The 14,734-nt window shown below is 39.9% G+C and overlaps 1 protein-coding gene across 1 annotated transcript in view; it reads left to right on the forward strand.

The window, feature by feature from the left end:
* Positions 1-10,519, forward strand: part of PPA2 (inorganic pyrophosphatase 2) — a 35,800-nt gene extending 25,281 nt beyond the window's left edge. Inside the window, exons 9-13 of the mRNA XM_032186192.1 lie at positions 895-1,022; positions 2,832-2,917; positions 4,299-4,368; positions 9,258-9,297; positions 10,345-10,519. Of these exons, the coding sequence (XP_032042083.1) occupies positions 895-1,022; positions 2,832-2,917; positions 4,299-4,368; positions 9,258-9,297; positions 10,345-10,373 (353 nt within the window). The 3' untranslated portion in view covers positions 10,374-10,519. The remainder of the gene's footprint in view (positions 1-894; positions 1,023-2,831; positions 2,918-4,298; positions 4,369-9,257; positions 9,298-10,344) is intronic.
* Positions 10,520-14,734: the final 4,215 nt, after the last annotated feature.

Genomic DNA, 14,734 nt, shown 5'->3' on the forward strand with positions numbered 1-14,734 from the left:
CCTTACTGCAGGTGCTGGGAGTGGTGGTAGCCTCCTCACAGGACGACCAAGTAACATGGGATATGTGCAGCAGCAGGAGATGTTTGAGATCACAGAGTGAACCTTTGCCTCAAAAATACAGCCCTTGAGCAGTGTTACCCTGAGCTTTTAATCTTGCACCCCCAGGGGTGCCCCCGACATGGCCTGAGTTCCTCTTGGTCTCCTCTTCCATCTTTGCACAGGAGGACTGTGGAGGCAAAGGCAGAGCTCGCTTATCACTGTGCACGGATGCAGATACCACGGGGTTATCAGCAAACTTAGTGCTTAACGCTCTTGGCACTTAACTTCCGTGTATCTAATGGGCTGAATTTGGAATTAAAGAGCAGAGGTATGCCTTTAATACAACTTTGAGAAGTCGAGCCTGTATTTAGTTTTGAGATACTGGTTTAAAACCCGTGTGTTGAAATTGTTTTTCTCTGCTGTTCTTCCATTATCAAAAAATGCCTGTAGACCCTACAGTAGCTGGGGAAAAAAAAAATCTTATGAAATAATCTTAAGTATTGCAAGAGGTAGCTATTGAGATGAAAGTCTATAAATATGGAACTTTCTTCCTTAAATATGGAACTTTCTTCCTTTTCCTGCCATAACTATGGCCCTTTTATTCATTGTCCCTTTGGGTTTTAATTAATGAAGAGCAGGAGGCAACTGGTTTACCTGGTTAGTGCGGTGGTAAAATCATAAAATATCAGCTATGGGCAGCTAATGTAATAAAGTGGAGTTCCCCAATGACTTTGAAAGTACTCAGTGAAACCAAATTGCTTGCAAACCCTTTATGAGACTTTGAAAAATTAATGTCACAGAAACTGAGAGTAAAAATGACCTTTTTGTTGTTGTTTTGTTTTTTCAAACCTGCAGATATTGATGATGTCAGGAAGCACAAGCCGGGTTACCTTGAGGCTACGATCGAGTGGTTCCGGTTATATAAAGTTCCTGATGGTAAACCAGAAAATGGGTTTGCTTTCAATGGAGAATTTAAAGGCAAGGTGAAGATAATTCAAAATTAAAGACGCGTCTTTCTGTCCTATGGCCCCTTTGATACATTGTAGGGTTCTTGGATCTGGAAAGGAGGAGAACCTTGAACAAAAAGAATTTTTAAATGAAGCATCTTTTAATACAATGTGTTGGGATAGGAATAAATAATGTGTACTGTCTTGCACTTTACCAGGGAAAATACATACGGTATTCAAGTCAGTAAAAAACCAGACAAACATGCAGCCCCAGTCCTGACAGGACTTCCATGTGCATCTGTAGGTTTGTAGTGCTTGTCACAGCATTTTCATTCTTCCTGTCAGAGGAATCAACAGACAGTCTTTTCAGATACTTTTTTTGAGTCTTGATTGATAAATTCTCTGGACGTTTTTCAAGGCTATGCAGTTCAAGGTAGACAATAGGCTGCAGATCTTTTCATATTTGGTATTTGTTCAAGGTATAGTTTTTCCTGGTAATTCTGTTTAAGACCACTTGAGCTGCTTTTGGCTTGAAGGCTAAAACATATTTTAACCTTTTTTTTTTTTAGAAAAAATGAATGGCTTTTTAAACATCCTACAGGAAAAATGGCCAGTGTTCGAAAGTGGGCCTGGGGATAGACCTTGCTGAGGAAAATGTCAGGATTTTTCCAGAGGAAATTGTGTGTGATCTGTGTCAAAATGCTTTGCAAATCATGCATTGTACACTGTAGGCTTTTTTTTTTTTTTTTTTTGGCGAAGAATCACAGGTTCCTAATGACTGATGTTCATGTGTCAGCTAGTTCAGCTTGCAGCGTGCTATCAAAGTTGTAAAATGCCTTCTAACCAGCACAGACAACTTTGCATGTTTTGTCTGGTTAAAGAGATGCCCCGACTCCCCTCTGCACTAAAGCTGTCTTTTAAATCAATCAAACACAAAGCTCTAAGGATGGCTAACCTGATCTCTCCCTTGTTCTCCCAGGAACTACTCTTTCAAATTTTCCTGCTCTGTAATTCTGCTGTAGTGACAGCTTTAACAGGGTATATCCCATTCAGGCTCGAGGCACTAAATGCCCTGACATAGCTGGTTGGGAGCACTTGAATAATTCCCAAGTGTTTCTGGAGACCCAGGATGTGGTGAGGCGGCTGTGGCTGTGCTCCAGCAGCTCTGGTGAAGTTCACAATGTTCCAGGGGCGCTTTGCCAAGTCACTCCTTGTTAGGAAATGTGAGTGTTCTGCTGGCAGCTTTTTGCAAGCCAGTCTAGATATCATCATCTGGACACTGAGGGCTCTTTTTTATTTTTATTTTTTAAAGCTTTTCTGTTGTTGTCCCCCCATTACTTTTGTTTTTAAGGAAGCGAAAGCTATTAAGCAGCTGATATGTTATGTTGTTGCAAATGCTTAAGTATATGATTGGGCAATTAATGAAGTAAATGCAGATCTTGCCACTAGAGGGGAAACCTTAACTCTGACCCTGATGTGCACATGTAACAGAAGAGCACAGCTCACACTTTGTCCCATTTCAGACGTGGTACAGTTTTCTACAGCTGTAGGTGTCTGTTTAGCGTCGAGTGCTGGCTTCATTTTTTCATGCAGGCTTCCTGTTTTCTGGCTGCACACTGAGGAAAAGTCCTGAATGTGTTGCCAGTGTATTTGACAGATAGTGAAGTTCGTTTCTTTTCATAAAAAAAAAAAAAATGGTGTTAGATTTTCCAGAAATTTAATGAGGCCTCGAAGGAGGCACCTTAAAGTAACACATGAAACAGCATGTGTTAATAAACTAGGTATGTCTTTTTTTTCTGTTTAATAACCTTTTAAATCATATTTTTTTTCCTTGATGTAAACTAGGATTTTGCTGTTGAAATTATTAAATCCACTCATGAATACTGGAAAGCTTTGCTTCATAAAAAAGCTGATGGAGGCACCATTAAATGGTAAGTATCCAGGCACATCTTTCCTCTTTGTGTTGTGCTAGACTGTTGGTATTCAACACGTGGCAGCTGTGCATGAGCTGCTTTGGTTTTACTTTGAGGTAACAGGAATACCCATGTGTTTAATTGATAATTAATTAATAATTGAATGTCGTTGACTAATTACACCTTGTATGATGATGGTATACCGGTAAGCAGTTCAGAAAATATATTGGTTATATAAAAGTGACACAGATTACTTAAACTTCCCAGTTTGTTTGGTACCATTTGGGGGGGTATCTCAGTATCCCATGCAAACCTTGTCACTGTGATTTAATTGTTTTCGGGAATGCCACATCGGTGCTCATTACCAGTTTTTGGCCTCATCTACATGAAAGTGGGCTTCATGAAGCTCTCTGGAGGGGCTTGCATCAGCATTTCTGGCACCAGAGGCCCTGAAGAGTGGGCAGGTGTCTGCGTGATGCTTTCCAAGGGATGTGGATTACCATCGGCTAAACCAGAGGGCGAAGGCTGTGGGGAAGGCTGTGTTCAGATAGTCACTTTCCTCTTCTACTGTGCTGGAAAAATGTGACTTGCAAGTGTTGGAACACCTGAACAGTTGCAGAGGTTGGTAGTTCTGCTGCAGCACTGCAAGAACACTGCAGGATAGTACTCAAACTTGGGTCCTGATTGTTTCAGGGGTACTTGGAGCTTTATGTTGATGCAATTTAAAAATAATTAAAAACTTGCTTTGAGAAACTAAACTTCATGCCATTTACTGTGTAGAACCCTAAAAGCTCATGACCAAACTCACTTTTGGTGTGAAAGGATGCATACCCATAGTCTGTAGGGAAACTTACCTGTGAAGTGTTTAGTCCTGGAGTTCCCTCTGTGTTTTTTTTAGCTTGTTTGTTTATTTTTCTCGCTAAATGCTGCAGGCGGGTTACTGTAACACAAGTTACGGGCTTGCTGTAGAATCTAGCCATCCTTTAAAGCACAAGAGACAAGGGGATATTCATACCATTCCTGCTAGCCATCTAGGTGGTGTTCAACTCCTACAAATGTTAATTTTGCTGTTGACTTTTTGAGGGGATTTAGTTTATTAACTGTGGTCCTCTGAACTGTACCCAAGTGAGCTGCCAGAAGTAACTGTGAGTACTGCTTACATTAGCACAGAATTTATAGCCTAAAATCCCCCCAAACCCAAAGAAACAAAGAACAGCACTCCAAACACTCATTCCCTTCCAGCATTACTTGTTACTTTGCGTCTTTTACTTCCTTGTTTCATGACAGAGATCCATATCTGAGCTCTGTATGTGAAGGTGTTTTTTTTTTTCCATAGGTACTAATTGTGTGCTGCTGCTTTCCACTGATGGATAAAATGTTTTTTAATTTTATTTTTCAGCACGAATGTTCTGGTGAGTGGCAGCCCGTTTTGTTGCAGTGAGGAGGATGCCCGATCAATCGTGCAGTCGGTAAGGATAATACTTAGGTTTTTTTCCACCCTTTTTCAAAAGTGATAAAAAGGAAAGAAGACTCAGAGCTCCACAACTGAAATGCTCTTTAATTAAGTAAAAATGTAAGCTATAAAGTAAAAGGAAAAGCACAAAGGTTGTGAGGGAAGTGTAAGCATTATAATATAAACCTTCTATTGCAGTGGTCCAATTGTATTTTCTGGCAGGTTCATTACCGTTCTGGTGTGTTTTTTTTTTTCTCTGCAGCACTGTTTCTTCTGATCCTGAATAGCAAGATGGACTGCTATTTGTATCTAGCCTGCTGTCTTCTCTGTCTCCCCTGTTGCCATGAGTTACCACCCAGTGTTAGAACTCATTGACTAGCTGACTGTAGTCCCTAATCACTAAAGGGATCCTTTGTTTGTCTACTTGCATAATTAAATGCATTGCTGTAAAAGAGGGGGGGTGCTTTTTTTGAATGCTTCTTAAAGAATGCCTGTCATATTTTGCAAATTAACATAAAATTAAAACATGCAGGTTTTCTGTTCAGGCGAGAAAAATGTCCTGCAGATCTGATGCTTTCATGTGCAAATGTTGTGGGGAAGAATTTCTTCCACTTCAGAATTTGCTGTTTTGGATGATGGAATTTAAACAAAGTTACCAGAAATTACATGGAGAGAAGTACCCCCAAGTACTACTTTTCTTCTATTTTTCTTTTCTTTTTTAACATATGCTGTGATTCTGTCTTTGCTCATGACCCCGTCAGCATGGCAAATACTGTGCACATGTGCTTATCTGCCTGGGTAGCTAACTGATGAGGGCTGTACACGGTCAGTATTTTGCCTTGGTAATCACACTGATAGGGCAAGTTCAGATATTAAAGGAGACGGCATCTTTCTGTGCAGGTAACGTTCCAACAAAAAACTTCTAGTAAGGATGTTGTCTCGAGTGGGATTCTGCCACAAATAAGACTGCAAAAAAAAAAAAAATCAGCTGCAGAAAAGTCAGTTTGAGTCATAAAGAAGTGTCAGACCTAACTTCTGCTCAGCTTACTTGCTTTCAGCATTTCTTTAAAAGTACATTTATGCACTTGTACTTGTAAATGTGTTTGGACCCATGTTGAATAATGGGACTGTAAGCTTTCAATGAAAGAAAAATTGATTTTGGAATTGAAACCTGTTTTTAGACATGTCTGTCACAGCTGTAAGCAAAGACTTGCCTCTTATATCAAAATTTACCACAATGTTTCATGCATGTTTGAAATGCAGCTGAAATTTCAAGTGCAAATGTACTTTTAGTTTGGATGGTGACAAACTTTCAAAGGAATATTTTTGTTTGATTTCTGTGCTGTTTGTACTTTTGAGGCATGTAGGTAAATAATTATCTGTTCAAATTAGCAGTATCCATTATTCTGTCTCTTAATTAAAAATAAATCTTCTTCCTGTTTGGGAGGATGGGGATAGTAAAACCAGTTTATAAAATAAGTACTCTGCATCAAACTTTAATGTCTTATTTATTTCGAACGCTTGGCTTTTTATCAAATGTTATCACTTCCTGCCTTTTTGTGCCTCAGCATTGTTTTTCTTGAAGTGATACTGGTTTTTGAAGTCACCACATACTCCTTTCCATCATTCCATTTCAGTTTCTTCTAAGTATTTTTTTTTCTTTTTAGGCTACTGTCTCTTGGTACTTCTCAGACAGGGAAAAAAGCTGCAATGCTGGTTTAAATACTGGTGTTACTACACGCAGCTTCCAGTCTCTGGTAACTAAGAAAAGTAAAATGCTCTTGAAACATGAATGGTGGACAGTCAAGCTCTAAATACAAGCGGGGAAGTTGACTTGCACATTTTAAGCAGATACCCTTTTGTCTGGTACACTACTCTGCCCACTTTGGTTGTCAGGCACTCATGTCTTTCAAACACAAGTGAAAGTACGTGAGCGTTGGCTGCAGAATTTTAATGGCTGTGGTAATTTTAAATGAAAGCTGCTTGTGTCTGGGTTTTTTTTTTTTGGTTGTGGGTTTTTTGTTTGTTGTTGTTTGTTTTGTTTTGAAACTAAAAGCAGATACATTTTCCTTCTAATTTGAGTCCATTTATTAACTTCTAGATGAAAGCAGAGGTAGAGATTTTGTATGCAATTACAGTGAGAAAGATACTTTGCCTACTGCAAAATTTCTGAGTTACTTGTGCAGCGAGGGCAGGTTCCCTACACTTCTGTTTCCTGGGTCACGCTATTACGACATTTTTTGTGTGGGTGATAATTGCCCCAAATCAGGTATATTGAATTTTAAAACAACAACAAAAAGCAGAAAGTATTGTTGTAAACCACTTTTTATGGTGAGCAAGGGAACTCGAACTCAGAACCAAATAGAAAACAAATCCGTACCAAGTGCTTACCGTGGGAAGGATCAGTGCTCTATGCAGAATATCAGATATTTTTGATGGGGCAGTTTCCGAGGTAGCCCTGTTCAAACCAATAGGGTTTATTTTGCTGTTATTTGACCTTTCATTATTTTTACAGGTGTGGGACTAGAATGGTTTGGCTTTGGGGAATTTCCACTCCACCGACTCAGTTTGCAGACAGGGGGCATGTGTGCTGTCATCTGCATTGGTGGCAAACTAGGAATAATTCTGCGGCTGCTGAAGTTGCTGTGTCTAGTCAATCCCAGAGAGATCAGAAGATGATCCGTGCATGTGGGAACACATTCAGAACGTTTGAGCCAGCCAGAATTATACCAGCCCCCTGTAACTACAAACCCATCGAGTAGTAACACTTTAGGTGATGAAAATTTCTGGTGTTCCCTTGCATCTGAAAATTGTTTCATCTTTTCTCAGCTTCGCTGTTAGTACGTGTTGAAAACTAAACCCAGGAGGAACAGAGCTTTGTAGCTGCATGTGTTAGTGCTAAGATGGACTGTTTATTTCAGGCTTTTAAGTGTTGCCATCTGTAAAACTGACCAGGACAGCCAAACCTTTGTTTAACATTAATCCCGAGAACTGCTTGCTCCCTTGCTCTGTGAAGAAGCCGCTGAGGACTCTTTAAATTGGAAAACCTCCAAGACAATCTATATATAGTTAGTAGCGCACTGTTTCTCAGACTTATCACATAATTCTTCCCTTATAATACTGGAAAGAAAACGAACTAGGAAAGCTTTGCTCGATGAGATCTCTCTTGATAAAATGCAGAAAAATGTCTTGCAAGGGAAAATATTTGGCTTTTCCTGGTAATTTAAAAAATCTCCAGCAGAATTTGAACATGTGTGCTTACTAGTGTGTTTAGAATAATTCAGATCTAAGCAGGGAAGTCTGTTAACTGCCTTTCTCTTTTTGTCCTTTGAGGGCTTTTCCATTTGGGATTTAGTAGAAGCAGAATTTTCTGTTCAGTGCCAAGTTGTGAAACAGATGAACGGGGCGGGGGGGGATCCTCCAGCAGTGTCCCAGATGGAAGCATTCTGTCATGAAGAGGCTCCCGGTTCAGTCGGGTGAAGCTTTGAGCTGTTCTTGGTGGGAAGGTGCTGAGTCCTTATCTCAAGCTTTCTGAGCAGTTCTCCCAGAAGTGGCAAGCTCCTGCTGGTTCTCCTGAGATAAAGCTTTGGTTTTTGCTGGGAAGAGGTGGGGTGGTCTGCTGGTACGGCCTGGAAGTCCTGGGTTAATTTGTCATATGGACACATCCTGTCACACCAGGCCCTGTAACCCGTCTGTGCACACAGTTGCCCTGGGTAAAGGCAGAAAAAGAACGCTGTAGGTTCCCTTTTCTCCTCAGAGGGTTTGACTTGCTGCTCGGCAGAGCGGGCCCTGCGCCTGCTTGGAGGCAGCCAGGCCTGCGAGACTTCACCTCAGCGTGGTGTGAGTGCGAAACCGTGCCCAGCTTGTGGGTCCTCTGAAATCCTGCAAAGTGCTCCCCAACTCTTTCTTGTGCTCTTAGTCAAGGCAGGAATTTCTGCTTTTCAGCAGAGAAGGTGTGTTGGCTTTGCAGCTTTGTTCTCCGGAAGCTTTGCACACACTGCTGTGGCACTCCGTGTTGCGTGGCTCGCCCGAGTGTCTAGTCCAGGGGTTGTGTGCTTGGGTGAGCCGAATTTGGGTGGGTTTCTGTCATGGAAAAAGCCAATGTCCTCCCGGTTTTTCATTTCATTTGTGTGGGTGAGTGTTGTGGTGTTCCTGGTGCCCAGATGCTCTTTCTTCTCCATCAGTTAGTTGGAGAATTTGCCTGTTTGTGAGGAGCTGAGGGATGGGCAGTGGAGGATGGTTACTGTAAGAGCAGCTACAGCCTTGTTGTGTGGAACATGCCTCCAGCTGGTGTTAAAGCTGCCTTTAATCTTGTCCTATAGGTAGTATGACAGGCTGTGCTGTGTAGTACTGTTACTGAGTAGTGGTGTGTCCTGCTTTAAAATGGACCTGGAGTGAGAATGACAGACTTATGTTTTAAAACAGTTTGTTGCTCTCCACAGAACTGACTCTTCCTCTGTTAAAATGTCGTTGTAAAAGAGTGTAACTATTGATTTAAAATGTTTGCAGGCATGTAATGTAAATTGTGTGTGTATTCTCTTACGTGTACCTTATAATGAAACATAGAGTAACATAATTGGAAAGGCATTTTCTTTACTCTTCAGTATGTAAACAGAAAATCCTGTTATCCTCAAAAACAATGCGGTAGGAATGCCCCCTTTATGTTACATAAGGTGTTAATCTGCCACTCATTATTATTCTGTCAGTTATGAGCAACAAATACATTTGTACAGTACCTATAAAAAAATAAAATAAAAGAAGCTTGTAAAGTAGAAAGTTCTCCTGTGAGGGCAACAGAAAGATCTGTTTTTATTGGTACCTCTTAGCTTCAGCAGTAAAATACCTTTGGGTTTGGGTGCTACCAGTGAAACAAAACACTGATGATGTTTCTTGTTTGTTTTGTAGGCACCAGTGCCTGTGAATGGAGATTCTGTTTCCCCAGAAGGTATATTCTTTTTTCCCCAAATGCCATTTGATTCCTCTAATCATTTGTTATAGAAATTAACATAGAAACCGTACTGTTGAAAAGGGTGTTTTTATGCACGTAAGCATGGTGATAGTGGTTTGTCACTGTGATGCCTGTCCTCTGTTAAATATTACACGGACAGAAATTCCTCCCACAAACAACCTTGTGGGAGGAGGTTGATTTTAAGGATAAGTGAAAGTGTAGTTCACATAAAGAGATGAGAAGACTAAATATTTCTTTCATCACTTTGATCATGGAAGGTAGATGTGTGACATTTATTCTCTCTAAAGGAGAAAGGTTGCTTTGTCTTACTTTTGTTGCTTTTCACACTAGCCAGCTAATCAGGTAATCAGCCCCTTTTCCTACAAGTGACATAACCACAGCTCTCAAGTGTGATTTTTAAAGACAAGATTCTTTTTACTTTTATGACCAGTTTTCATTTTAATAGAACATGTGTTTTCACTCAAGAAATAAGAATGCATCCTAGAATTCCATTTTTGTTAACTACTTTAAAAAAAAAAAAAAAAAAAGAAAGAAAGAGAAGAGATTTCTCCACTGGCAGGAACTATAGAGAAGACATATGCACTTTTTGAGATGGAAGGAGTTATGGAAACACTAAGAGAAACTTAGTCGTGAGTCGAGTTCCAAATTGTTTGCAAAGTAACATCTGTGTAGTCCATGTCATGGGAAAGCAAGTTGCATTCCATTTGCCCTTATATGGCTTGTCAATAAATAGCATTTATTTACTGAAGTATTGCATCTCAGACCTTTGACAAACAACTGAACAAATCTTTGATCTTTTTCCAGGGATGGTTCAGTCAGCGTTGAAACTTGTTGCAAAGTTGTTTCAGCAGACTCTTAAAGTTACTGTGAGGACATGCTTTCCATAGGCTGGGGAGAGAGCTCACTCAGAAGTATTGTTAGGAGGGGAGATGGTTGAAAGGGCAGCATGTTGCTTGTTGAAGAGTTTGTGACTGGCTGCTTGTACAGAATTAATGTCATCTCAATGTGTATTTTTTGTTTTAGTTGATTCCTGGTACTTTTTCCCCAAGTGATCATTGAAGCGTTCTGAAGCCACGTCTCCAAATCTTAAGTCATCCTGTTTTTGAAGACAGGCAAATGCATTAATTGTTGGCTGAGACAACTTTTCAAATTGTGTAAACCTTTTCTCATGTAAATAAACATTGGCATTATAAATTAATGTTTCCTTTCTTTCTATGTCTGTCTTTGTGTAGGGTGGAGCAAGGGGAAGAGGAGGGTTTGCTTGCTTGTTTGTTTCTGAATCTCAGACCTCCAGGATTGCTCTGAGCCACTCACGGAGCGTAGTATCGAAGGAGATGGGAGATAAGGTGTCTTCAACCTTGCTCTCCAGGTTTTGGAATAATCCAGTCATCAGGTGCATAAAAGACTGTGTTAAATGGTATCTCAGGGCTTGTCTGGCCACCCTGACTGTAATCCTTTTCAAGTAGACAATAATCTTTATGTAATAGGCTTAGCGGTTTACCGTGTTCTTTAACATGCAACCATGCACGATTTCCTGAGTTGTATTCGTTTCTGTGACCAGTTGTCTCTGCGTGCTTCACACAGATATGGACAAAGCATATTTGCTTTGAGAAAAAAACACCAAAACAAATACAACTGCACTCCAAATAGTAATTCAACTAGGCAGGGCTAATGCTGTAACAATTGAAGTAAGGATGCACATGTGCTCTGTGTACTGCATCCTGTTTTGATAAGTTGTGTGTTTCATCACACAGGAAGGACTTTCCTTATGGAAAACTGCCATTTTTAGAATTGTGTATGCCTGAAGGCTTTTGATAATTCCTCATTCAGTGGGACAAGATTAATAAATTGTATAGAACTGAGCTTTGTGTTTTCATGTTAAAAATATCTGCCATGTTTTTTACTGCAGGGTTAAATCTGACCAGTCTGTATCCACGGTGTTCTTTAAAAAATACAACAACAACCACAAAAACAAAAAGCCAACTGTTAAGTAGAAAGAAAGGAAATGATAATATAGACAGACAGCTTTATCCAGCTTGTTACTGAGACCAAAGGTGAGCATTGTCTGACTTGAACAATGACTGAAACAAAACGTTAATGTTGCTGACGTGATGAAACTGCAAGATAGAGAACTGAAAAACATAGTCTGTGGCTTACCATAGAGGGCTAACTTTTTTATTTACAAAGAATAAGTTACTAGTAAGGAAACCTTCACTTTTGGGAATATCTCTTTGATTTTTAGGAGATCATTTTCTTGGATTAGAGAACTTGCTGTAGAATGTTGTCCAGTGTGTAAACGCCATTCACTTGGGAAATCTCAGAATCTCAGTTTGTGCCTCAGCATTTGTGCATAGGTGGATTTCTCCCATCTGCATAGAGGTTGGCACTGTTTTATACACATGGCTTAGGTACAAGCTGTGGTATCAAGAAATGCAGCATAAACCTCAGATACTTAGAACTTTTCCTTTTTTTACAGTTACATTTACAGTACTATTTGTGTACTTTAGAATTCTAAGGTACCGTGCTACATTATACCTACAGATACAGTGTCCTTTTTTTTTTTTTTTTTTTTTTTTAATAAAGTAAACATTTCCCTGTCTTGGGTTCATGTGCAGCCTCTCAGTGTGAAATGAATCTGGTTACAGGTAAGCTCTTCTCAGAATGCAGAGCAGCTGCGGTGTTTGTCTATGGTGGTACATCTAGAAGGCTTGTTGTTCTGTGAAGTGCTTAGGGACAGCTGGGCAAAGAAGGGCACTGTGTAATATCAAATTAAATTCCCTATACATTGGTCTCTGCTGTACTACTTGTTGATTTTTGAGATGTAGAATGAAAAGCTGTACGTGTGAAAAATGGGTATTGATTACAAACACACCCATGCTGAACTATAAAAGTAGATCAGAAGTTACTTCACGTTTTAATTCAAATAATCTTAGCAGTGTTTTTAATGTCTAATTGTACTGATGGCATGTGGTTAGGAATTAAGCAGAAATAAGTGTCCAGATCAGATTAGACTTTGTGCAAGAAAATAGCAATACAGAGCACTTGGGAAAGTTAACTGAAATGTTCAGTACTACGATAAATTGGAAAACTTCAAAAATATTTCTTTTCACAGAGTATATAAACAGATGACCATCTTGTCTTCACACTGCTTTCAACATCTGCTTATGTACATTTTCTAAAGATTTTTCCCAAGTGGAATAAAAGTTGTACGCTTACGTGTAACCTTGCTGCTAAAATGTACTGAATGTTACTGACTTGGGTTTCAGAAATGAAGCGTAATTAAGTAGAGAAAATGTCTGCTAATAAGATGATTTGGGGCTGGGACAGAGAAACACAAGTATATTTTTCAGATCTCTTTAGGAAAAAAGACTGTGCAATAACTCTTGTACTGGCTTTTTAACAGGCTAGGTCTTCTGTTCATATTTATATGCCAATATATTGTATTTAAAAGTAGTTTCATTGTAGTGGGAAGCTTAGCATAGCAGTGTCCACTTCTTACTAGTTTTATGAAAAGAACTTGTTCATATCTGATACTAGCATCTCCTGGAAGGATGCCTTGAAGAGAAACCTTTTCCCCAGGAAATAAATACAGCCTGCCTGGATTTTCTGTTCTGAATGTGTAATACACATGTATATAACCATTTCAAGGACAACTGTGCATCTCAATTTCCTCTTCTTTCAGATTTGGAGAGAAATAAAAGGTCACTTTTTTTTTTTTTCCTCTTTTTTTCTCACTGCCATGAAGGTTCTTCTTACATAGGTAAATCATTAGCTGCCGCTCGAAGTAGTGTCTTTTACTGACATGGAGCCCCCAGTCAAGAGTGGAGCTTGAGTTTTACCTATGTGGTAGTAGTGGACATTACTCTTTAAAGTGGGAAAATAATAGGATTGTGAAAACGGGATGCTGTTGTCACTGCTGCTGTTATTTTCATGCTGTTAGGAACAACAGCCAGCTTCTGAAAATCCACAAAAGAGCAGAAAGTAATTGCGAGGTGCGTTTAGGAGACCTGCTCATAGAGGCTGTGTGAGGGCAGTGCCTTACCATAACGTGTCTGTGGTTGCTATTTGTATTAACGCCTGAGAGTTAGGCATGAAGCTTTCCTAAACTGATCAAAGCACTATTTCATGCTTCCCTTCCCTTTTGCTGAGAATGAATCTTTTTAGCGGGTTGTATTTCCAATTTTATTTGAGTTCCAAGGCAAAAGCAATATCGAGTCAGTAGAAGCTAGATTTTTTTTTCTGCCTTTGCCGTAAAGTTTAAGGTGATTTCTTACCGGATTTGATAACTTGGGTCCTACCCCCTGAGGATAAGAGGTCAGGGATTTAGAGAACAAAGGGGAAAAATTAGCTGGAGGAGAACAGAAGTGAAAGCCGGACCTAGAAAGCTCAGGCAAATGCAAGTAGTGACTAAAGCACTGAAGATGAGTGACTGAAATGAAATGCTCTAAAACAATTATGCCTAAATACTGCAGCAGTACGTAACAGGGCTGATTTCATGTGGCTGGAGGGGTCGGTAGGATGTGTATGCCAAGGAAGAAGGACATCGACCTCCAGCACAGCAGTTGGAATTGCTTCCCTGAAGCGCCTGGAAGTTGGCATTTAATCTTTGGTTCCCTGGGTGGGGAAAAACAATAGAAGGCAACAATTGCAATTATTGTTGAATTGACTTTCTCTTGGGTCATGCAGAGATGACCTAGGTGCTTAGTAAAGGTTGACTGACTAATGCACACACCGTCTCCAGTTCCTCACAGCTGACGTTTCTGTGCAGCAGGGTGCTGGGTGTATGCAGTGCTCTTCCTGAATCTGCAGGTGGCATCTAGAGGGTAGACCATGAAAAGCCACCTTCACTGCAGTGGATTGCCACTTCATCATCGCCTGTTTTCTTTTCTGCTTTAGTAATCCGCAGGTAATTCTTGTGGCAAAAGCTTTTAGGTGTTGTAGAGCTGGAGGCTGAACTGAGATGGTGCTGCATGTTTTCCCTCATTCTTGATATGATACATTATAACTGGATCAATCTTAGCAGCAATTCATTATGCCAAGTCAGAAGGAAGATGTTTGGTAATTTTGGCTATTTCATGGGTCAAAAGGGGGGTTCTTTTTGTAAGGGGAGCATGTAGAAGCCAAAAAGGATTGTGCTACTTTGTGCATGAAGAATACGCCTTGTGTGCCAGAATACAGCCTGAATAAAGCCTCTTAGCTTTTCCCCCCAGAACATCCTCATAAGACTTGTAGATTCTTTACAGATGTCACCAAGTTTAATAGTAACTTTTTTGTTTATTGTCTTTGGAAGAATATGTACTTGTGCACTACCCAGCTATTGCAGCGCATACACAAATTTGCATGTTCAGTTGCATTCCTTCTGGTCGTTTGCTCCTGTATTTTTAGTATGTTTGCCTGGAAATAATTCTTTTTT

The sequence above is a fragment of the Aythya fuligula genome, chromosome 4 (genome assembly GCF_009819795.1).
Source record: "Aythya fuligula isolate bAytFul2 chromosome 4, bAytFul2.pri, whole genome shotgun sequence".
NCBI lineage: Eukaryota > Metazoa > Chordata > Aves > Anseriformes > Anatidae > Aythya > Aythya fuligula.